At 51.9% G+C, this 24,485-nt stretch overlaps 1 protein-coding gene across 1 annotated transcript; it reads left to right on the top strand.

The window, feature by feature from the left end:
* The first annotated feature begins 3,268 nt into the window (after positions 1–3,268).
* Map2k3 (mitogen-activated protein kinase kinase 3) lies at positions 3,269–23,782 on the top strand. Its single transcript, XM_075992301.1, has 12 exons — positions 3,269–3,505; positions 13,040–13,106; positions 13,459–13,507; positions 14,449–14,562; positions 14,782–14,901; positions 15,956–16,072; positions 16,783–16,834; positions 17,915–18,042; positions 18,387–18,464; positions 21,207–21,346; positions 22,240–22,285; positions 22,736–23,782. The coding sequence occupies exons 1-12, from the start codon at positions 3,457–3,459 to the stop codon at positions 22,817–22,819; spliced, it is 1,044 nt and encodes a 347-aa protein (XP_075848416.1). The 5' UTR covers positions 3,269–3,456; the 3' UTR covers positions 22,820–23,782.
* The last annotated feature ends 703 nt before the right edge of the window (positions 23,783–24,485 follow it).

The following is a 24,485-nucleotide window of genomic DNA, read 5'->3' as shown; positions in this document are numbered from 1 at the left end:
GTGGAGGCCAGGAGCCAATTATGGCACTTCTCCTCACAGCTTGCCTCGTAAGGAGTCCTCATGAGGGACGGGCACACACTAGGGCTGTGAAAATGGCACTTGCTCTTGCACCAGTGGCTGTTTAAATACAGCAAGTAAAAAACAAAAAATAAAACCTATTTGGCAGGTATGCCTTGTTGTGGGATATTTGTACACTGCGTGAAGATGTATTGCTGTGACTGGTGTAATAAAGCTAGGCAGGGGAGGACAGACAGGATTTCCGGGGAGAGAGAGGAAGAGGAAGAGGAATTTAGGCACATGCGTTTTGCCAGTAGACTTGGAGAGGTGACATGTCATACTGAGGAAAGGTAAAGGCTATGTAGCAAAATGTAGATTAATAGGAACAGGTTAATTTGAGTCATAGGAGCCTAAGCTCAGGGCCAAGCTTTCATACTGAGTAGTAGGTCTGTGTCATTATTTTCAGGCTGATGGTCCTGACGAGGAAGTACTACTACAAAAATCTCCCCTGCGGTTTTTCACACGGCAGAAGAAGTGCAGGAATGGCAGAAGAAGTGCGGGAAGCTTCAGATGAAGGCAGTGAGGGGCATTCCTGACTGAGGGAACAGCCTTTGCAAAGACAGGATCAAAAAGGAAAGCTTAGTCTGGAAGTATCTAGAGATGTCAACAGGGCCAGAGTGTTGGAAATTCCCTACCTAGGGAACCAGGAAGTGTCTGGAGCTTGGCCAGCCCTGTTTCTGAAAGCTTCCTCTGAAGCCCTGGGGAGACTTTGCAGCAGCTAGCACAGAAGTGAGACGGCTGGATGGTTTATTCTGTGCAGGGCCCCGACAGAGCACAGCCACACTAGGTCTGGTCACCAGAAGGAACCCACCCCAGGTCAGCAAGCCTTGGAGGCATCGCAGGTGGCAGGTACTGACCATACAGAGAGCTGTGCATGAATGCTGCTTCTGTGCAGCCATGTTACATGCATACAAACACTTGTGCCCTCACGTGTATTCAGGAGTGCTGGGGGTGTATGATCAGCACATGGGGATGACAGGTAACAGCATGTGGAAGGGCGAAGAGGGCCTCTCACCTCTGACTAAACCCAGTGACACGACCGCCCTGGGGCTTTTGCACTACTATTCCCTCCCTCTGTTGGGAATGATTGCCCTTTCTCTTGCCTCCACAAGTCTGCTTCCATCCCACCTATAGGGAGGCCTTTTCTGACTGCCCTCATTAAAACGACACCACCACCTCTCTACACACTTGTCTCGCTCCTGTTTTTTTTTTTCTGACAGCGTTTGTCAACCTGAGACATCCTATCAAATTAACTTAGGCCAGAAGTTCATTTCTTCCCGAGAGCAGAGTTACACCTGTTTTGTTCAGTGTTGACCCCACAACGTTACTTAGGCACACAGTATGTGCTCAGTAAATGAGGTCCCCCCGTTGGGTTTGGACCACCCTTTTTCTACAGCTATCACTCCAGGTCCTATGTATCTCAAGCTACATGCTAATACAGGCTGAACCCTTCCTACCCTAAGCCTCGTTTTCCCTGAGTTTGTTTTTTGTTTTTGTTTTTTTTGGTTTTTCGAGACAGGGTTTCTCTGTGGTTTTGGAGCCTGTCCTGGAACTAGCTCTTGTAGACCAGGCTGGTCTCGAACTCACAGAGATCCGCCTGCCTCTGCCTCCCGAGTGCTGGGATTAAAGGCGTTCCCTGAGTTTGTAGAGGGGTCTGCTCCCCTAGGAGCCAGAGTAAGAGGCTGGGGGCTGGCTCCAATGCTCTGGTCAGTTTCTGAGTGGCCATGTACTTCCCTTAGAGACCGGAGGGCAATGGATGCTGTTGCCAGAGGTGGTCTGAGAGAAAAAACCTAGTGGCCTTCTGCCATGCCCCTTACCCCCGCAGCTGACTGGCTTGCAGGTACAGCCTAGCTTCGTGAGCAGCTCCCCACTGCCTGAACTGGCTTCTCTGTTCTTCCAAGGAGGGTCTCTTCTCGGTCTGTCTGGTTACTGGTCCATGAAGGTCACCTTCCTTGACCCCACCCAGGTGAGGTAGGGCCTCCTCTTAGGACTTTTGAATCTATTTATAGCATCCCACATGGAGTTTGTGATTCCTGGGCTGTTTGTCAAGTTCTCTGACTAACCCATTAAACTCCTCCTGTTTGAGGACTTGGTCTGAGTCACCCTGGTGTCTGGGAGGCTGGCACGGGACTAGAATCACTTTACCCGTGTCTGTGGCATGCTTTCCTACTTCCTCTGTTCATTCCTCAAATAGTTCTTAGGTACCTACTATGTGCATGGCTCTGGGCTAAGCCTTGGGACACGATGGAAGATGAGACAGTCAGGATTCCTAATGGGGAGGGGCAGGCAAGCAAGTATGCAAGCAAGGCATTGGTGGCCTGAGTGCCGGCCAGAGAGCTAAGACTCACTCGGGCTCTGACAGTCTCCTTGACCTTGTGCTTCTTGCCCTCACTACGCCTGGCTTTCCTTCCGATCCCAGAGACTCCTGGCTAGTGTGAGGACAGAGGCTCAGCGAGCGACCGACGGCTGAGATGGAACCCCATTCAAGGCTGGCCAAAGGTATTTCAATGTTTGGAATGACATCTTACTATCTTAGACTACCCCCAGCCCTCGGAGTAGAGGGCTATAATGCTACAACTCAAACAGTTATTTTGTCAGTAGGCACCACCAGGTTAGCCACTGATTTCCCGCGCTCCCTAAGTGCCGGCGTGTCAGGTGCTCGTGGCTGCTGCCGCCACTCGGACTTAAACGCGTGTGCGCTCAGCGAGGCGCAGTAAACTATTTCCCACAGTCGGTCAACACTCACCTGGCACGCACCGCCGCGGGATCTCGTTTCCCCTCGCTGCCCTAGGAGGCGGGTCCGAGGTCGCTGCTCTCTACCGGGGAGCACATGGACGCTCACCCTGGGACCGGCGCAGTCCCTTAGGAGTCCAGTCTCACTGAAGGAGCACTTTTAACCCCATCAGCCGCATCAGCCCGGCCATGCCACCCTAGAGAGCTTCAGATTTTCCAGATTACGACCCGCACACGCTGTACCGTAGGGGGGCACAGGTTGGGGCACCCAGGACCACGCTTAGCACAATCCTGCGGGTGGGTAGGGCTGTCATCTTGATAGGCAAGAGGGCGGAGCCGGGCTGGACTAGGGGGAAAGCAGGGTTGGATTCCGGCTCCTGGAGGGTGGGACTTGTGCGTGACAGTCCGGTCGGTGTCTGATAGGTAAGGGCCTTTTCAGGCGGGCCAATCAGCGCGGGGGGCGGGGTCTGCGTGGCGCCGTCGGCCCGCGTCCGGCGCTGCCCAGTGTGGCTGTGGCGCCGCCCGCCTCGGACGCCTGCTACCGCCGCCTCTCTGCTCTCCGTCGCCTGTCGTCCGCCGCCAGCCACCAGCAGCCATGAACGCGCCCGGCCCCGGCGTAGTCTGCTGTCCTCTAGATTAGTGCTCTCCGCTGCGACCGTCCACAGTATGGAGTCGCCCGCCGCGAGCCCGCCGGCCAGCTTGCCTCAAACCAAAGGTAGGCGCTCCCGCCCTACCGCGCGGCCCGAGCCACACTCAGTTCGAGCCCGTCCGGGACACTGGACTCCCTTCCGGGCCGGGCATGGGCACCGGCACTCCAGCCCAGGGCTGCGTCCAGCCCAAGCCCGGGACCTCACGGGACCTCATTGGAATCCGGATCTAAGGCCATGGGACTGCACCCAGGCAGGACCTTATTCTCTTTATCCCGCTCCAAGTCTGGAGCCTCCACCGGGATCTCCTTGTTTAGGCTTCCGGGCTGCATCCTGGACCCAAACGGGATTTCACTGATCCCTGCTAGAGGGTCCTTGGGCTGCACCAGCCCCTCAGGCCAGGCTCCTGGATTGTGTCCAGGCTGGAATTTACTCTCCTCTGGGCCCCAGGGCTGTGTTCCCAATGCCGGAAATCTGCCTAGTCTTGAACTCAGAACTCCTCCTCTCCTCCAACTCCATCCTTGTGAGTCCTCCTTGGCCCATGCCTTTCTGGCCTGCACACTGGCCGCCTGCGCTCCTCCCTGGGGCTGTCTCTGTAGAACTTCCTGGCGTCTCCGCCTCGCCGCTCAGCCCATGCTACCTGCTGCTCATTGACTCAGTTGCAGTCTTTTAACTGCGCTTTTAGGAGCCGACCTCCTCCTGCACTTAGTATTTCTTGGTTGGCTGCTTTCAGAGCTGCTCTTTGGTACTTGGGTTAGCTGCTGAGCCGGGGGCTAACTGTACAAGTCTGGGACTTGTCTTCTCCAAGTAACTAACTGGCTTTCCTGGAAATTTCTGTGAGGTGGCAGTGGTGCTGCGTGGGTTGCAGCAGCAGCAGCATTTGTCATGGGAAGTGAGGGGGACCAGACTTGGAAGGCAATGAGTACTTTTTTTTTCCAGGAAGGGAGCAAGATTTCTTTTTTTTTTTTGACTTGTCAGAGACTAAAGTAGGTTGGGCTGCAGAAAAGAGAGTTCCAAACTGCACCTACAGCTGTGAATGGGTTGACCCTCAGCATTCTGAACCTGCCCCTGCCTCACCTGGCCAGTCTCTTGACATGTCTGGGCCTTATTAATGAACCGGATATCAGGGGTGTGAGGTGAAATTGGATGGAGAGAATGGTTTGAAGCAAGCATGGGCAAGATGATCAGAAGCCCAGCCCAGCACCCGACACACAGTAGGCACAAGGGGAAAAAGTTGCTGCACATCCTTGGCTGTTTCCAGCTTTTCTTGTTGGAAAGACTTAGCCCTGTGGGGTCAGGGCCCCACTTTGGATTGCAGCAGCAGAGTGCCAGATGACAGGAATGGTGGACACTTAGAGGGTGCTTGGGCAGTGGTGGCCTTCTCTCCTTCTGACCTAGGAAACCTCGACCTCAGAAGTCCTGGTGCTGGGCAGGCTGTCCTGGGCAGGCGGGGGCCTTTTCAGTCCCCTGCAGCTGGCTTCCATGGCTGTGCAGGAGCCCAGTGGGCGGGGTAATTGCATCTTACATAAGTGGGAGGCCAGATCCCTGACCATTGCCCAACTTCTGTGAGTAACTAGGGAGGCACTTGTTGGGGGAGGAGGCTGGGGAGGGACTTGCTGTGCAGACCTCGTGGAACTTGAGAACCAGGAAATTAGATGCTGCTCCACTCAGGAAGGGTTTGGAAGCAGTATTTGTTTTGGAGGCAGTTCAGCTCTTCCAGGCGAGAGATGCCTCCTCAAAATAGAGGTTGCAGTTGTAGATTGTGGGTGACATAGCAAAGCACTGATTGGGGGTACTGTTGACGCTCATGTGCTGGGTGACTTGAGTCCTGGCACTGGACTCTCTGGGCCTTTTTTTCTGAGAGGGCCAGTATAAATTTGCAGATTGTAGGTTAGATAACATGATATTTGGTGGATGGATGGAGGTCAGACTCTCTCCAGTGCCCAAGATCCTTGTAACCTTTAGCGGCCTGGAGACATCTTGGTGGCTCTCGAGTTGTCACTTACCAGGCTTTTTGCCACATGCTATACATTGCCTTGTTTATTCCCTGTAGCCCCATTTGCCCATTAACAGAGGCTCAGGGACACTAACCATTGACAGAAGCTACACAGTGATGGACAGAGTGTGGCTACAGCCGGATTCTAAGATGATCTCCTCAGTGCTCCCTCTATCCTAATCCTATATGAGGTGCTTAGGGGGACAGTGGGACCCTGGCATCCTGGCCATCACCCTCCTGGCCGCCTGCCCTGGAGGCCTGTTGAAGCAGAGGACCACCTAGTATGCATGTAGTCTTAAGCAGTGGATGCTTCTCCCAGTGTAACTCTGCAACAGATGCAAAGGTGTAGGTGGAGGCCCTGGTGAGTCTGTACCAGTATGGACCGTGGCACGAACTCTTTGCAGAAGACTTTAAAAAGATTACACATATATGTATGTATGGATATATGCATGCCACAGCATAGCACATGTATGGAGGTCTCTCTGGAAGTCAGAATATACTTTGTGGGAGTCAGTTCTCTCGTTTAGCCATGTGGATCAACCTTCCACCATGTGGGTTCGGGCATGGAACTTAGGTCATCAGGTTTGATAGTAAAGTACCCTTACCTGCTGAGCCATCTTGCCAGCCTGTTTGCTGAGGACTTTGAACAGAGCAGGGAGTGGTAGCACCTGACCTTTGGTGGGGAATTTTATCTGTGAACTTCCCACTGGATAGTTGACAGCCTGTCCTTTGTGCCCAAGCCTGGGAAGTTTTCCCCAAATGTGACAGGCCCGTAGGTCCCTCAGCTTTGTTGACTGCTGCCTCCTTGCTCAGTAGTGGGCCACTGGCTGCGGTCAGAGGCCAAGGGCAGTTGATACAGGGCACATGTGCTCAGGGTGGTCTGGGGAATGCGGTATGTGTTGTTAGGGATGGCCTTTGGTACTCTGTTGGGATGTTATCTCTGGAGTTCATTGGTGGCTGGTGCCTCTGGCAGCCCAGCAAGGTAAATGGAGCCCTGAGTGTCTTGTCCTGGCCCTGCCTGCTATAGTTATAGCTTTCCTCCTGTCCTGGGAGTTGGAAAGACTAGAGGGTGGCACCTTGGGGACTTCCCCCAGTCCTAGTGTGACGCACAGGAAACTCTCTATCAGCCAGCCTGTGGCTCAGGGCCTGAAGGCAGTAAAGTTCCCAGTCAGCCTGTGTGGGGAGAGGCAGCCAGGCTTCCGGTGGGTGAGTCAGCATCCAGCGCCTGCTGACTACCACAGGCATGCCAGTCACTGCTATAGCTTAAAAGGGCAAGCCTGGCTGGCAGTGGTCGGGGTTACATACCTGGCCCTGTAGGCTGCCCCTGGCCCTGAACCGGACACTACAGGTGGTCTGTTCTTGGGCTGGGCTGGGATTCTGGGCAGGTCCTCCTGTCCTGTCCAGAAACTTCCTCTGTTAGGTAAACGACTCTTGCTTCCTCTTGCTCACCGCTTAGGAGTAGGTGGCAGCTGCTGTTGTGTGCCCCTGGCCCAGGGAACAGGGCCTGGGGAAAGCCAGGAGCAGTGGCCTTGCAGGGTCAGCCAGTTTGAACTGCCTGTGGTCAGATCCCCATTCTGCCCATTTTGCAATATGACATTGAACAAATTGTATCTGGTACATTCACGATACTTTGTATAGGTTTCAGTTTCGTGGGTCTGGCCCATCTTTCAGAGAAGCCGAAGGTCTTCCCCCTCCCCTCCAGCAAAATGAGCTTGCAAGTCCCACCTATATGGATGCAGATAACCTTATCCAGTGGCCAGGTGACAGGTTCTGGTCATTGCAACTATAATGCACCTAGGATCTAGTCCTGACTCCATTCCTCACCTGGGCAAAAATGGCATGTTCTCTTTGACTCTCCGTCTTCTTCAGCAGAGGGAGGAAGCATCTCTCCCCTCCAGGGTGGTAGTAAAGATGGGAGATAGTGTTTCCCAAACAGATGGCATCTGTTATTATTTAATTGGTGGGATTGTGGCTGCTTTTCATTGGGAGGTGAACAAATAGCCTTTGATGATGTACTCATGGGATCTGTGACACAGACTTGCTATGCTCTGGGACAGTGGTTCTCAACCTTCTAAATGCTGTGACCCTTTAATGCAGTTCCTCATGATGTGGTGACCCCAGCCATAAAATTATTTTTATTACTATTTCATAATCACAATTTTGCTGCTGTTATTAATCATAACATAAATATCTGTGTTTTCTGATGCTTTTAGGGGACCCCATAAAAGCGTCATTGGACCCCTGAAGGGGTCTTGGCCCTCAGGTTGAGAACCTCTGCTCTAGTCTGTCTTTCTCCTCTTCTTCCTAAGCTGCAACTCTAGGCTGCTATTTCTGCCTGGGCATCCTGAGGAAGTTAAGAAGGGATTACAGAACCCAGGTGCTTGGGTCTTTCTGCAGTCTGTCCCTGTCACTCAGCTTTGTTGTCCAGTGTCATTGAAAGGATAAGTGGGGGAAGCTTGGGAAGTGTGGGACTGACCTCAGGGTAGAAGCTTCTGGGCTAGTTTCTTAGGGCTTAGGATTTCAGGTGCCAGCCTGGGGAGTGCAGGGCTCATTCTGAATTCCCTCGTACCTCCCCTTGATTGTCTTTCCATGTTGCACATATCTGTCAGACCTGTGTGCCCGGCAGCCCCTGTAGACTTTTCTTCCTCATTTCTTAAAGAACAGAGACAGTGCTCTTTCGTACTAGGGCACAGAGACAAGCCTAGCCATCCTTGGCCCTGGGAGAGTCAACAGCTTCCTACCCTGACCTTTCTTCCTGCCTGCTGGATTGTGTGTCTTGGCTGAGCTGCAGTTCTAGGGCTGCCCTGACTTCTCAGGGATGCTGTGTCCAGCAGCACCCACAGCTAGTCCCCATCCCTGAGTGACTCAACTGGACCCTCCCCTTCCATGGACAGGCCCAGGGTGAAGCCTACTCTGTGACCCCTCTTGGTTAAGTTTCCTTTTCTTCCCTCCCTCTTCCCCACTTTCCCTTTACCCCCATCTCCCCAGAACTGCTCATTTTTCTTTTCTTTTCTTTTCTTCTTCCTCCTTTTTTTTTGATGTAATTAAGTTTCATAAATTTATGAAACTTATGTGGTGTTGGGGATCAAACTCAGGGTCTCTGGGGATTCAGTCTAGGATCTCATGCATGCTAGGAAAGCACTCTACAAATTAAGCTACATCTCCAGCCCCTTCAATTGTTTTTAAAATTTGAGTTTGCTAGCTTTCTATTGGTGGAAGCAAGAGGATCAGAAGTTCAATGTTGCAGGTAGGCATGGTGGTACATACCTTTAATTTTAGCTCTTAGGAGTCAGAGGACCCTGTCTCAAAAAGAAAAATTGAGTGCTGTTCTCAGCTGTATAATATCAGTGAGTTGTTATATGGGACTGCCTCAAAATACATAGATAAATAAAATTGAGCTTTGGCGTGCCCAAAGTGTGTTTAGCTCTCTGTCCTATTAAGGAGAGGCTGCATCCACACAGGATACAGGGCAGCCTGGACTACAGGGCTGTGGACTACAGGAAAGCCCTGATGAGAATGGAAGGAAGCTGAAGTCAGCTGGCTAGGATCACAATACTTCTTCACTCTTGGCTTTGGTTTCATTTGTTCTGGGACCTCAGTGGAAGGGAAGTTCAGTGTGCTGGCTGATGAGGGTGCTGGTTTATGACAGCTCAGAGTCTATAGGGGTGAGTGTTTTTCTGGCTGCCTCAACTTGTATGGTACCTACCTGTGTGGCTACATGGACAACCTTGGCATTGGTCACCTGCATCACTGTAAATGTCACCAAGTTCAGGAGCTTGTCTTGAGTCAGCAGGTGTGCAGTTACAGGCCAGGCCCCTTGGGGACAGGGCCACAAAGGGCCCTGTATATTAGCCTTAGGATTGGGCATAATCAAGAGGTTGGTTGTGTTGGGGGGAACCAAGGGCCAGTACTTTGGCCTGGCTCATGATAACTCAATGAATTGCCATGGGAGTGGGAGTAAGATTGGATGGATTGCCAGAGGCATCATTTCTAGCCGAAGGGAAATGGGGCATTTTGATAACCCCCAGGATGATGGGTCCCACCTAGAACAGTGCGGTTAGAGGAAAAGGACTTTTGCTCATGCTGACCTGTGAAGCCAGTACTGGGCCCTGGAATTGGTGGGGACTGTGCCCTTGGCAGCCATAGTCTCTTCCCTTTCCTATCTGTGCTTGACCCTGCTGCCATGCCCAGAGGTTCTGGCTCAGTCATTCTATGGCTACCCCAACCAGTATCAGGTTCTCAGCTGACCTCCAGGCACTTGAAGCTGGCACAGTTTAGCTACCAAGGGGAAGCTGCTTACCAAAGAGTCCTCCCTTCTTTTTGGACCTCAGTTTTCCCTGTTCAGTTGTGGGTGGCCTTATTTATTCTCTAAAACGCTGCTGGATGAAGATGGCCAGCTGAGTGGGAAGGTGGGACACCTTGCCTCTGACACTTAAGCATCAATATTAGCTCCCAGTTTGGTTGGCTTAGTTGCCCAGGCCCAGGACTTCTCCTGGACCAGATGCCATATTAAGCACTGGTGGTAGGGGTGGGGAAAGTTAAGGCATAAATGTCTCTTTTATCATTGAAAATGATGGGTGGGCCTTACTGTCTTATGGTGCAGGGCTCTCTCCAAGTGGCATGCTCTCAGGCTATCCCTGCTGATAGTTGGATGTTGGAGCAAGTCAGCCTGGTCAGGATCGTATCCATACCCCACCAGATGCTACAATGCCCTTTGTCAAGCCATCTTTCCTCGTCACCTGACTTGTATAGTGGATCAGTGAAAAACTTTCCCTCATGGAGCATGTCAAAGGGGGTGTAACATGGGTGGTAGCCTCAGATAGCTCCCTCTTATCCTCTGTTGGGCACTTCAGGGTCCTGGGAGGTCTGCCAGTCCTCTACACATCGTACTGAGAGGGCGTAATCATTTGCCTACGAGTGCATGGCAGAGAAATGACAGAATGACAGTTGAGCCCAGCTCCAGAGTGGCCTGTCTGGGAAAGTGTCTGTGACACATGGCAGTAGAGGCCAGGAGGTCTCATGGATGGCAAGGGGACTAAGCTGCAGCCATCAGCTGGCAGGCTCAGGTACCAGACTGGATGGAGTGGAAGACAGAGAGAATAGTATATGCAAAGACAATAATGGAAAGCAAGGTGGTTCATTTAGGGAGGTGCGAGGGGGATAGTGGGTCAGGTGGGAGGAGATGGGGCCAGAAATCACCCTCATCTGTGGGTGCTTTGATGTCAGTGGTAGAATCTCGGGTTAGCAGTTGAATCCTTCTCGCCTCAGTTTCTTCACTTCTTTCCTGAGGAGCTGCTGTGAGGTTGGAGTGAACTATGTAGATGCCTGTCACTAGGCTGGCCTGCACAAAGGACCCTGCGATCCTGGCAGACTTGTGGTTTGCTCATGGTGGCCAAGAGCCTCTGTTTGTTGTGGTGACAGTCACCACCTTGGGCCACACCTGGGTAGCCCCAGGCTGCCTGACCATCTGGGCCCAGCCCTGACTTTGGCATTGGATATTGCCAGTGGTGTCTGGTGGCTTGAGGCCTGTTTCTGGGCTGTCTCCATGGTGGCCTTGCCCATTCCCTCTGACAGCTGGCATAGCTGCACCAGTAGCTCAGGTCACTCCTAACATAGGCTGCAGGTCCTGTAGGGTAGTTGGCTGTGCACTGCCCAGCCTGGGAAGTTAAGAGGAGCTCACCACCATACCCAACAGCAGGTGTGGACATGACCTTGGCAGATGGGGCAGTTGAGGGCACATCTCATAATACCTCCCAGTCCACTGCAGGGGACACAGGAGAACAGAAAGTGGAGATGACGTGGGTGGATGGGACTATGAGCTCCACTTAGGCAGGTTTGCCAGGGCTGCGGGTCAGGCTGTAGCTCTGTATGTTCTAAGCAGACTTGTGCATTTTATTACAGAACACTTTATATTTTGGTTGCAAAGATCTTCATATCAGTAATGAAAACTAGATAGTAAAGGCCAAAGTGTAAAGAGATAACTTGCACACATGCCCGTCTTGGTACTTGCAGAGTGAGCTATGTAGCAGCTCTCTAACTCTGCCCCTAGCACGTGTAGCCAGAGGTCATACCTGGCAGAGATTTGGACCCACAGGTGCATGAGACCCAGGGCCTGTCCCCCCAGCACAGGGAGATGCCCCCTCCCCAAAGAGTCTGCAGTGAGCCCAGCTGCCCATCTTGTCCTGGTCAGTGCTTTCGAGAGTCACCCCAGACTGCCCTGAACACCGGGCCTTACTGCCTGAGTCACATTCCAAGCTCTGGATTGTGTGTGGCTACCACCGGCTCTGCCAGAATCTGACTTAGACATGGCTTCAGAGTCTGGGGTCTCCTGGGCAGGTGGTGGCAGTTTGCAGGAAGTTTCTGTGAAGGGCAGGCATTTGGTCAGTGCTGGTCTGTCCTGTGTGACATTGAGGAGATTGTTGCATCTTCCTTTCTTATCCTGCTTTTTTCTGGAGTTTTCTCCCTGTTTGGGGTTCAGTGCCTCTACTGTCTGGAGAAGCTGAGGCCGAGAGAGTTAGTGTTTGCTGTCAGTGATGGGCTCTGAGCCCTGTGTGAGAGATGGAGATCCTGGGGTAGTCCATTCAGGCTGTGCACCAGGCCAAGCCCCCACTGCCCCAGTGGGGGTCTATTCTGGTGTGAGGCTCAGTGAGCAGGGTCCTGGATGGAGCTCAGTCTCAGTCACTCCCTCACCAAGGTTGATCCTAGTGGAAGAAGGAAGGACACCGTGTGGCAAGGGCTGCTGTTACAAAGTCCCACCTAACAGGCAGCTTCCGCAGTAGGAATCTGAGAGGACGGTGCATTCCCCAGAGGCCATGCAGGAAGGCTCCACCTGTGCTTTCTTTCAAACCTCCCTCTGACTTAGAGGTGGCATCTCCTGTGCCTCATTTGGCTTCCCCTTTTGTACCCCAGTTTCCTCTATTATAAGGATACCAGTTGTCCTGGAAGAGCACTTACATACCTGGCAGGCAAAAAGCTCTAGGTTTCACTCCCCCCCCCCCCATACTTCTGTGTATGCACATGTGCACACACAGACACACTCACCAGTCCTGCCACACTGGATTAGAGCCAACTCTAATGACTTCATTTTGATTTAATTAGCTGTAAAAAAAACCTATTCTCCAAATAAGGTCACATTCTTGGGTTCTGGGTGTCAAGACTTCAACATCTAAGTTTTGAAAGACACAGCTCAGCCCATAACAGAGACCTAGGACATGAGCTTTTGTGTGGTTGGGAACATTGGTACTGGGCAGACTACATTCCATTCCTGGTGGTAAGAGGCCTGGAAACTCATGCATAGTTGAGTATTTGAGTGTGTGTGTCTTATAGGCACAGCTGTCTGGTGCCTCCCAGCTGCAGGGCAACTCCTAGGAGGGTGGGGCTTGGTTTTGCCGATGTGGTAGGGAGAAAGCCTGAGCCTGACCCGCAGCCTGAGTGAGACCATGTTCTGTATACCTCAAGGCTCTGAGGCTCCTCTTGGCCTGTCTCTTGGGTATCTATGTCTGGAGGGACAGGTAGTGAAGACCAGGAGCCTGAGTCACCTCCCTCCCCAGCTTTGCCCAGCCCAGGACTAAGAGTTGACCAGATCCCTGTTTTCTCTCCACTTCAGGAAAATCAAAGAGGAAAAAGGATTTACGGATAGCCTGTGTGTGCAAGCCACCTGTGCCCAACCCCACGTGAGTATACCTTAAGTTTCTCATTCTGTTCAGACTTGGAGAGACTTCTGAAGGAGGTCAGGATTGTAAGAAGCCGGGACGTGGGGGTTGGAGGTGGGTGAGAGAGCTGTTTCTTCTCATCCAGTGGAGACTCGGGAGCATTGGCTGTTTGCTCTATGCCTTCCTTCCCAGCCCTTTCCTTGGGGGCTCTGTCAGGGCCACCTGGCAACACCATTGCACGTCCACCCAGTAGACATTCAGTAATCAGTGAAATGAGGTGACTGTAAGCGGCCTCCATGACCAGGCTGCATTCCACCCTCATACCCCATTGTTTCTTCTCCCCGAGAAGCTTATGGATCTGCTTTCTCCACAGACCCCCCCGGAACCTGGACTCCCGGACCTTCATCACTATCGGAGACAGAGTAGGTGACTGGACCCTGGGTGGCCTCCTACTTTATCTCACAGTGCCAGTGAGAGGTGGCCATGGGTGGTAGACATTGCTGGGCTCTGGGGAAGAGCTTCTTTGCTGTCTTGCTGGTTGTGGCCCTGGGCCACCTGCCCTTAGGCCTCCCATCTGGGTGGAGTACATTCCACCTGCCTTCTAGGGCTGTGGGGAGCCCAGAACTGCCTACCCCAGAGGGTGGGTTATGAGACTTTCTCTTCTGTATCACCTGCAAACAGCATGTTGGTAACAAACTTGTGATTTTGATTTTTTTTTCTGACTAACTACCAAGAGTACTTAAGCAGGGTCATTACAAAACTTTGATATAAAAAAGAAGGCAGTAAAACTGTCTACCCAGAAATTGGTGATTCAAGCACAGTACAAACAGCATGTTGGACATGCAGGCGTCCGGGCCCCCAGACCTCAGGTCAGACCCTAGCCTCTGTATTGTTCATTCCTCCGAGTGCCTCAGAGAACCGCCTGCTATTGAGAAGCCTGACTTGGGGATATGCACCAGGGCAAAGCATGCTGGGAGCCTCTTCTTGGCAGATGCTACCTACCCAACCCCTGTCAGTGCCCAGTGTCCTGTTAGTCTGATTGCATAATCCCGCGTGTCTCATTCAGGGGAGGGAACTCACCGAAAGGTTCAGTAGATGATTGACTGATGTCTCCCTCTGCTGAGATGTGTCTGAAAGAGGGAAGGGCTTCTCTCAGTCTCCGAGTCTTTGGTTTTGAACCCTTTTTATAGAGGCCAGCGGCAGGCTCTGATTGGTGATTTCCACAGGGTTGCACAGCATGACGCAGAGCAGCTTCAGGCTCAGATCTGATTAGCTTGTCCTCTGCTTCTTTTTTCTGGACGAGGGAGAAGAGCCAGTCTCCAACTTGATGCTCACTAATCACCTCTTCTCTTTGCCTCTTAAGAACTTTGAGGTGGAGGCTGATGACTTGGTGACCATCTCAGAGCTGGGCCGTGGAGCCTACGGGGTGGTGGAGAAGGTGCGGCATGCTCAGAGTGGCACCATCATGGCTGTAAAGGTAAGAAGGGCTTCCTTACCTAGAGTAGCACTTAAGGAGGCATGGACTGAGCTGCAGGTTGACTACCCACCTTGTGGCCCTGTCCCTTGCTGTCATCACCAGCGTTGAGGCAGAACTTCTCAGACCAGGCCAAGCCATGAATCCCCAAGGCTCCGGGACCTCATGGACTAGGTAAGGGGTGCAGCCTACACATGACCCTGACACGCTTCCCTCCCGCAGCGCATCCGGGCCACTGTGAACTCACAGGAGCAGAAACGCCTGCTCATGGACCTAGACATTAACATGCGCACGGTCGACTGCTTCTACACTGTCACCTTCTATGGCGCCCTCTTCAGAGAGGTAAGAGCCTCCCTCTGTCTCTGCCCAACTCTTGCCAGCCACTGCTGCTCTGCCACTTCTGTTGTGTGCCGAGAGGCGAGCCACACTGAGCTCCCTGCCACCGGAGGCAGGCTTGGGAGCTGGGCTTCCCTGTTCCTGGCTAACTCTGTGCCTCAGTTTCCTTGTCTGAAGATGAAGCAGGTGTTTGAGCAGGTCTCTTCAGGTTGTGATCAGGGTCCTGGTCTGGGGCCTGGCACTCGGTAGCAGCTGAGACGTATGTTTGTGGCTGTTTGTTTTCTGCTAGCACCTGAGTGGGCATGCAGGGTGAGCCCCAAGCGGGAAGCACTGTGGAGGGATGAGGATCTGGGCTAGATTCTAGATTGGAAGAGTGGAGGCTGAAGCAAGGTATAAGATCTAGACCATAGGGCTTATCAAGAGCATGGAGCTGCCCCTGAGCCAGCTGGAGGCATACAGTGTTGGGAGCAGTGTGAGCTGAGCTGCTAGAATGGATCAGAGCTTCCCGTGCTGACCTTCTATCTTAGAGCTCTTGAGTGGTCTGCGATGTTTCTTCTCCCTGGCTTTCCTTCTGGACCTCTTTCAAGTCCCAGTGGTGGCTCAGACCCTACTTTGTGCATTTCGTGTGGTGGTCTGATCCTCCCGTGCAAGCGTCAGCCAGCTCTGTGCTCAGGAGGTCCTGGACTGGAGGCCTGGACCTCCCCTGGAGGCCATCCCAAGGCTATGCATGTTTTCTGGGGAGAAGTCATTTGCCGGTGAAGAAATTTGGTTCTTGTCCCTTTGTGTCCTGACTATTGCAATAGGGCACAGGTGGAAGAGACTAGGGCTGTGTGGCGGACTGCATGGTGTGGGGCCAGAAAGGCAGGCAGGGGTGGTCAGGGGCTCAGGAACATCTGAGGTGTGTGTGCGAGTGAGGGGTTTATTATGTCCCTTCTAGGTGGAGGCTAGATCTGGTGCTCAAAGCCATGCTGTTCAGGGCTGGGGAGGCCACTGGGAGCCTGTAGATTGTCCAGGGCTGGGTAGCATTGGTGGACCAGCTAAGCCCTGGGTGTTCTCTTAGGGAGATGTGTGGATCTGCATGGAGCTCATGGACACTTCCCTGGACAAGTTCTACCGGAAGGTGCTGGACAAGAATATGACAATTCCAGAGGACATCCTAGGCGAGATCGCCGTGTCTGTGAGTGACTTGGCTCTGCCCAGCATGCACAGAACCTTCTGTCTGACTGAGTCTTGGCAGAACAGCCATCCCTCAAGGCTCAGTACTTCTGAAGCCTTGGAGCATTACCTCCCCGGAGAGGCCCCAGGCTGGAGCTCCTTAGGTTTGGCCACTCCCTGCCTCCAAGACTGAATGCAGTCCTCAGGTTCCCGCCCATTTTGAAGAAAGGAGTTTCAGACTGCCGCATGCTAAGACACCTCATGGTAGCTCTCAGAGGTCCAGGCTGCCTTAGGGAAATGTTGCCTTCTGAGTCTACTCTTTCTAGATGAGGGCAACAACTATTATTTGAGCATTGCTACAGCTGGGGAGGGGGCACTAGAATCAAGGATGCCTTTTAATCCTGTTTGCACCTGGAAGCGTTTAAATCATCCCGTGCCTCCAGCCCCTCTACTAGGGTAGGTAGCTCTACTAGGGAGTGAGAGGAACCTGGGGACCTGATAGGTCTTAGTGATGGCCCTTGGGTAGCACTACTTGGGATTTGTGGAGTAAGAGGAAGGGTAGGAAGCTGTCAAGTCTGTCCTAGGACAGCCAGGATGATGGGCACATCTGGGGTGTGGGCAGGAGCTGGGTGAAGGGGCTGGGACGTGTTTAGAGGGGATGAGGTTTGCTGCTTTGTTATCATTGGTGTTACCTGGAATAACAGCAGTCCTGCCTCTCCCACCCCGATTCAGATCGTGCGGGCCCTGGAGCACCTGCACAGCAAACTGTCTGTGATCCATAGAGGTTAGTGTCCTCCACCTGCTCTGAGGCTCAGGGAGGGGCAGACTGAGACTATACCTGGTGGGGCATGGGCCACTTTTGCATTTGGGTCTGTTGTGCTCAACAGGAGGAACTAACTGGATCCCCACTCTTCCTGGGCTCCATTGCCCACTTCTCATTCATATGTACAGTTCATGTGCTGTGAAACACGTAGATTGTGGCATGTCACTCTGGGATTCTGATACAAGCTCTTTCTTATTACACCCCCCCACCCCCCCCTCACCCCCCACCATCTTGAGCTTTCCTGGGCTCTTTTTGCTCTTGCGGCCACTAGTCTGGTTTTTCCCCTTCAGGGCTATAGTTATTAAGATCAGTCTCCTGCCTGGTAGTGGTTGCACATGCCTTTAATCCCAGCACTTGGGAGGCAGAGGCAGGTGGAACTCTTGTGAGTTCAAGGTCAGTCTGGTCTACAGTGTAAGTTCCAGAACAGCAAAGACTGTTACAGAAAGAAACCCTTTCTCAAAAAACCAAACCAAAACCCAAACAAAGCAAAACAAAAACATAATCTCCCATTAATTTGGTTGCATTGCCCTTAGAAAATGAAGGAGGCCATATAGGGTTTGCTGCCCAGTGCCCATCCCAGTTCTATCCTCAAGTTATCATTGTTGGTCCTTTGGTATGGAACCTTCCTGTCCTTTTCTGGGCATCTTTGTCTTTACACGTCCACAATGACCTTTGCTTGGAGGGTCTTGCTTCCTGTGAGGCAGGGATGGGGCTCCTCATTTGCACACAGACCCATTCTCACGCCTTCACCTGCCCTATTGATCACATCTTCTGCTTGCTAGATTTGTGTCTAGAAGGTGATGTGCATGAGTAGCCCCTAGGTTGTGTCTCCAGAACTCTTATGTTTCTCTTTGGTGGGGACAGGCTGAAGTACATTCTGATCCCTTGTTTAGCTTGATGGGGCCTAGTGCTGCACATCTCCCTGCCTCTGTTTCGTTGTCCTATCCTTGGGGCATTGGGTGACCTGCTGCTGGACCACAGGGCACTGAAGGGGCAGCATCTCACTTGGCATAGGCTGAGAAAGGCATGCTCCACTTGTAGATGTGAAGCCGTCCAACGTCCTCATCAACAAGGAGGGGCATGTGAAGATGTGCGACTTTGGCATCAGTGGCTACCTGGTGGACTCTGTGGCAAAGACAATGGATGCTGGCTGCAAGCCTTACATGGCTGTAAGTGGGGGAAGAACAAGATTCTGCTTCTATGGAGTTGGCAGGATTTTTCCAGCTGTACCTGCCATAGGGTTCCTGCCATAGGGACCCTGCCACCATTTACCTGCACTCCAAGATCCTTGTTTGGATGAACTTAGAGTCTGTAGAACCTGTGATCCCTGTTGTGAGGAAGGCAGGTTCCTTAGGACTGGGGACCTGGTGGGAAGGCAGGGATTGGGTCTGGCTCTTGCTGGCTTATATCATGTGGGCAGGGGAACTAATTTTATGTTTTAGTAGAAGAGGAAAGGTCTAACAGAGGGGGCTTTGGCTAGTTGGGTGTTCAAGCCCTCTAGTTTCTCTTGCAGCCTGAGAGGATCAACCCTGAACTGAATCAGAAGGGCTACAATGTGAAGTCTGATGTCTGGAGCCTTGGCATCACTATGGTACTGTCTGGGCTGGGTACAGCACTTACTACTCCAGTGGGGTGGGGTGTGTCTGTGTTGGGGTCTCTGGGCTCAGCATCACCTCCGTACTGTCTGGACTGGGCACAGCACTTGCTGGTCCAGTGGGGTGGGGTGTGTCTGTGTTGGGGTCCCTGGGCTCCAAATCATTTAAATCCCAGAAGAAAGAGTTGTTTTTAGTGTCCGGGGGGGGGGGGGGGGAAGCACCATCAAACATTCCTGTTTGGGTAAGAGGATATTTGGAAGTTACAGTACCCCTTTCCTGATGGCTCGGTTTAACCATCATGACTGTTCTCTGTATTCTGTGATGTCAGCCTTTTACTTAGAGCCATTGGTAGATCACGAAATCCCAGCCGATGCTAAGTTTAGTTCTTGCCATGCAAGTGATTTCCAAGTCACAAAGGTAAACTCTTAGCTGGGCATGGCAGCACCCTCCTCAGATGTGATTCCTGTGGTAGCAGCACCCTTTTGTAATGTGATTCTTTGGAAGGCAGAGGCAGGAGGTTATCCTCAACTTCATAGTGAATTTGAAGGACCCTGTCTCAATAACCTTCCCAACCCTAAAAAAGAAAAAAAAAGTAATTGAGGTTCTCCCTCCCCCCCAATACACACACACCTGTTGCTATAGGTTCTGGTTGTATTTCTCCAGGCTCAGTAGGGTGGGTGAGGCTCTGGATCCTGGCTTTGTGGAGACTGAAAGGATCCTTGGCTTGGAGGGGAGGGGCAGAGGCCAGCCCATTAGGATGGAGTTGAACCAGATAATTCTGAGTCCAGGTGTAGGGATGGACCTCTGCCTTCTTGACCTGCCTGGCAGAGAACTCTAATTGACCTATTGATGTGATAAAACACAATGACTAAAAGTAACTTGGGGAGGAAAGGGTTTATTTTGGCTTATAGCTTTCAGGTTATACCCCTTCACTGAGGGAAGTCAGGGCAGGAACCTGGAGTCAGGAACTGAATGAAGCAGAAGCCATGGAGGAACACTGCTTACTGGTTTGCTGCTCCAGGTTCACTGAGCCTGTTTTGTTACATTAGCTAGGACCACCAGCCCAGAGGTTGAGTTGAATCCCTACAGTGAGTGGGGCCTCCCCCATCAATCATCAGTCAAGAAAATGCACAGGCTTGCTCACAGGTCAGTCTGGCAGGGGCCTTTTCTCAAGTGAGGTTCCTCTCTTCCCAAATGACTCCAGCTTGTACCGAGCCGGCATAAAATTAGCCAGCACAGTGTTACAGTGAAGCCGGATTCTTTGAAGATGGGCACACTTCTCTGCTGCACATGTGTGGAAAATGCCCCGGTACCTTAGTTCTTGATACAGCAAGAACAACTATCTGCCGTTGCAATGACCTTTAGCAAAGAGACCTTCTGACTGTCAGGAGTCACAGGTACCAAGATAAGCTGCCCGTGTTCTTGGTTCCCTCCTGTCTAATTGTTTTGAGATGTCCCAGATTGAGCTCGTGACTTTTGGATGAGACATTTTGTCATTTTTAAAGAGGCTTTATGTTGACAGCCAGGATCAAAGTTTCACAGTAGCTTTTCAGGCTGCAGAAATAGGAGCAAGGCTTGGGCTGTCTTCTAGGTTATCTAGAACTTCTTCCTCCAGGGCCACCACTCACATTTATCTTCGGCCCAACATTTCCACTTAAAATGCTGCTGTCCTTGGAACAGTCACCCCCCTCAGTGGGCTCTGGCCTCGGGAGCTCTGGGCATACACATCTATGTTTCAAAACACACGTTTTCTGTGTATGTTACCAGACATTCAGCTGTTACAGGGGGCTCCCTCCTGGGGGTGGTGGGTCTTTTTCTAAGTAATTTCCTGTGATAGGTGACTGCCTTATGCATCTTTTTGCTGAGGTAGTTTTATTATTTTCTAAGCTCTTTAAAGAAGAAGATCATCAGACCTTTTCTAAAGATGGTTAACGCCCAGATTCTGGTGCTTTGGTTAGGCACCACCGAGCTTTCTCTTGTAGTCTGCAGAAAGGCCACTATAGATTCTGGAAACGCTGAGGCAGTTTTGAGTCTGCATGGCTCTGTCCTGTGGACAGACATACAGGTGACACACACTCCCCTCCCACCATGGTCTTCTCATATTGGCTGGAAAGGCCTGGAGATGGACAGGAAAGTCCCTTCCTAGTTTAGTTTTTAGTGCTCCATTTGGTGGCAGTTACATTTGTTTGAGTGGTGTCTCTTCCATTTCTCATGGTGGCTACAGCCTGCCGTACCAATCAGGAGGTGTTCATGCAGGAGAGTCTGCTATACTCAGTTGTCCCCTCTAGTAAAAACAAACATCTGTGTTGGGGAAGTGTTGGAGAGGGAGTAGCTGGGCCAGCAGGCCTTGGACTTGACACAGTGAGGTACTCTGCTGACTGCTGCCTTGTGGGAAGGTGTCCGTGGCTCCCACTCCTCATGTCTGGCACACTATCTGGAACCCAAGTTGCTAGATAAAATCTAACAATTTTAGATTGTTTGAAAAGACAGTGGTAGTCAAACCTAGTCTAGCCCAGGGTTAGACTTAGTCTGAGCTAGCTCTGCTAACCTGGTCAGAGGAGCTTAGTACTGGCATCCCAGTACTTGACCTACTGCTAGATGTGAGGGCAGTCAGGGACAGCACCACTAGCCTGGGTTATGGGGAAGGATGGCCAGGTCCCTTCCACTTCATGCTTCTGGATACAAAGTTTGGGTCATCTGATGTCTGGAGTCCGTTGTCTCTGCTATCCCTACTGCAGATCGAGATGGCCATTCTGCGATTCCCTTATGAGTCTTGGGGGACACCGTTTCAGCAGCTGAAGCAGGTGGTGGAGGAACCATCCCCGCAGCTCCCAGCTGACCAGTTCTCCCCTGAGTTTGTGGACTTCACTAGCCAGTGGTGAGTGTCTGGGCTCTGTCCTCTCCTCCTGTGTGAAGTAAACCCTTGAACCACACGGTTTCAAAAGTTAGGAAGTGGTGACAGCTCCAGCGTGAGCAAAACCTGAGTCCCAGCAGGAGGTTTCATGTAGACTTCCCTGAGAAGGATGAATCCGGAATAGTGTGTATGTGATTATGTATTGTGGAAGATTACAATGCATAATGAAGTTTGCATTTATTGGTGCCTAGAAGTTTTTATCAAATTACAGAATGTTCGTGGAAGCTTTATAAAAATCATGTTTAAAGTTATAAAAATTTTAAAAAGCAATTATACAGACCATGTTCTCTCACCATAATTAAATAAGCACATGGAAAGTAAAAGTAGATTCTTGTAAATGACTCTGGGAATACTAAAGAGATTTAGAAAATACATTTTTAAGAAGAAACTAGTGAGGGCAAACCAATGTTTGTATGTTGTGGGCCAAGAGGTGCTCAGAGAACAAGACAGTGCCTCTCACTAGAAAACAAAAACTGAAAGCAGATGAGTCCAGGAGCAAGGCTCATTGATTGGTCTGACCCTTTCTGATTGGACCTTTATGCTCCAGAACCATCGATTGATGTCTTCCCTTCTGATAAAGGATAATTTAGTATCTGGTCATTAGGCAGAACATGTCAGGGTTGGTATCATGGACGTAGTCTGGATCAGTATGGAGACAGCTAGACTCCCAAGAGGCAGGGAAAGTTGCTGCCAAGACTGTAGTTTGGACCCATGGACCCCAAGCCACTTTGCGAGACCCCCAGACAGTCTCGCTCCTTCTCTGAGCCCCAGGAGTGTGCCGCTTTAATGGGGGCAAGCCCAGCCTGTCTAGATTCACTTCCTCCGTGTGAGCCTGGCTTCACTGCCCTCTTTCCTAGCCTAAGGAAGAACCCCGCGGAGCGCATGAGCTACCTGGAGCTGATGGTGAGTGTGCATGGGAAGTGCTTGCCCTGCCCGCTGGGCTTTGCAGTGGCTGGGTGGGGCTGTCCGGAAGAGGGCTGAGTCTGAGGGTGGAGGGGTAGCGCTTGTTTTCTGCATACACTTGTGTAGTTTCGCCTTGGTTCACGTGCATAACCCAGACCTTGTAGAAAGGTGCTCTGCGCTGTGACAGTAGGGCAGAGGAGTCAGTGTGGCCTTGGACTGAGCCTGGAAGGGCAGATGTGTGCTTTTGCTGGTGAAGGAAGGGTGGAGGGTCTGGTAGAGCAGAGGCCCCGTACCCTTGAGGAAAGAGACGCTTGTGTGGTGGGAGCTACTGCAGGAGCTGGCCAGGCAGGAGAAGCATGCCGGGGTGGATCAGGCTTGCATGGGGGATCTCCCTTTATACCTCCTCCTGTACCCCTTCACCCCCAAAATTGTGCCTCTGTTTCCTACCAGGAACACCCTTTCTTCACCTTGCACAAAACGAAGAAGACGGACATTGCTGCCTTTGTAAAGGAGATCCTGGGAGAGGATTCATAGAGACTGGCCCAGGCCCAGGACCCCATTGGCCTGCCAGCATCCCATACCCCTCTGCTGGGGCAGCACTTCCCTACAGCCATAAGCTACTGCCATTCTGGTCCTGGACATTCCAGGAGGAATTGAGGGGGTTGTTCCTGTCTGGCTCGGCAACTAGCTCTTCCAAGTGCCAAAGAATCAGACCTCAGGGGGGCTCCTAGCCAGGCCCATATGGGCCCCACAGTGCCTCTGCTGTCGCTGCTTCCAGAGTCTCAGGCCTCCAACCAAAGGATGAATTTGGAGAGGTCTGTGTACCCCCTCCCCACCTGCAGATGCTATTGCCTCTTGAAGAGGAGGCAGCTGGTGCTTCTGTGGACAGGCCATAGCCTTGGTTCTGTCCTGGATGCCCCCAGGTTGTATATATATATTTTAAATCACAACTGAATGGACTGTGTACACTGGCCTGGATCAGGGACATCTCTATCCTGTCTCGGGTGCTGAGGACACACTATGGGGATGAGCCATGTGGATCCCCTAAAGACTTTCCTGGCCTTCACCCAGCACTGGCCAGTGGTCTCTTGGGGGTCCACTGACCTAGCCCCTAGCCTCCACCTCTAATGGTATCTGCCTTTATTTTTAAACTGTTATCCTCGTTGCCTTCTGCTTTATGGGTGTCGCTGGTTTTTCTTGCATGGTTTGAAGCTGGTCACTTAACCCTAGGTACCAGCAGTATCACAGCTACCCCTGTGCTCGGACTGGAGTCTACAGGATGGCTCAAGCTCTTTGCACAAGGCCACCGGGGGAGCCATACCAACTCTCCAAGTGTGACCAGCTCATTGGAGCTAATAGGTTTACTTTGGTGGTGTTTTTAAAAAAAAAAAAAAAGGAAGAAAATATATTTTTGTGAAGAAAGGCCTGCCTATCCCAGCCTTTCCCTGGGCAGGAACCTATTGCTGTTTTAATTAAAAAACAAACCAAAAACAAAAACTGTGTGAGACTGACTTTGGCAAGCCTGCTCTTTCTTGGGGAGTTGTGGGGCCCTAGGCAGAATCCTTATTCTGGGAGTGTGGCAGCACAGCGTGACTGGAGCCTGGAGGCTGCCAACCCACCGGGACCTTACACTTGCCTGGCCACAAGCCACAGGAGGACACAGGTTCCTAGGGCGCTGTGGTGAGGTGCTTCATGCCATGGCCACCCAGGCTAGATCCCGTAGAGGCCACCTGACCACTACCAACAAAGTCTGCAGCTAGCCAGAGGTAGAGAGAGGCCGGGTAGGAAGTGGCAGGTTCCACATTGATTGCACTATGCTGTCTCAGTTTACAGATGAGAAAATGTGCCCAGAGCCCCCCACACTTACTCAAAGCCAGCTGAGGCTCAGGCAGGTAGTGGTGCCTAGAGGAAGGCTGTGAGGATGCTGCTTGGCATAAAGCCCTTCCCTAGGGCAGTGTAACCCCTGTCCTCGAAATACGGACTAGGACAGAGGCCACCCACAGGCCCTCCCCTCCGGTAAGGAGGGATGTGTGTGGTCTTAGGCACTGGGTATTCAGGTGCTTGGTTAAAGGACTTGTGTCCATTCACTATTCTTTGGGGGGGGGGGGGGTGGTCACCAGAACCTGGTGGCTTCTTCCAGCTTGACAAAGGTAGGTCCTTACCGTCCTCTGGAGGGTTAGTGCTGGCTGGGATGGAGTCA

This window comes from Microtus pennsylvanicus, chromosome 11, assembly GCF_037038515.1.
Source record: "Microtus pennsylvanicus isolate mMicPen1 chromosome 11, mMicPen1.hap1, whole genome shotgun sequence".
Classification (NCBI taxonomy): domain Eukaryota; kingdom Metazoa; phylum Chordata; class Mammalia; order Rodentia; family Cricetidae; genus Microtus; species Microtus pennsylvanicus.
Note: the sequence above shows the minus strand (reverse complement) of the source record. Positions and strands in the feature narration are given on the sequence as shown.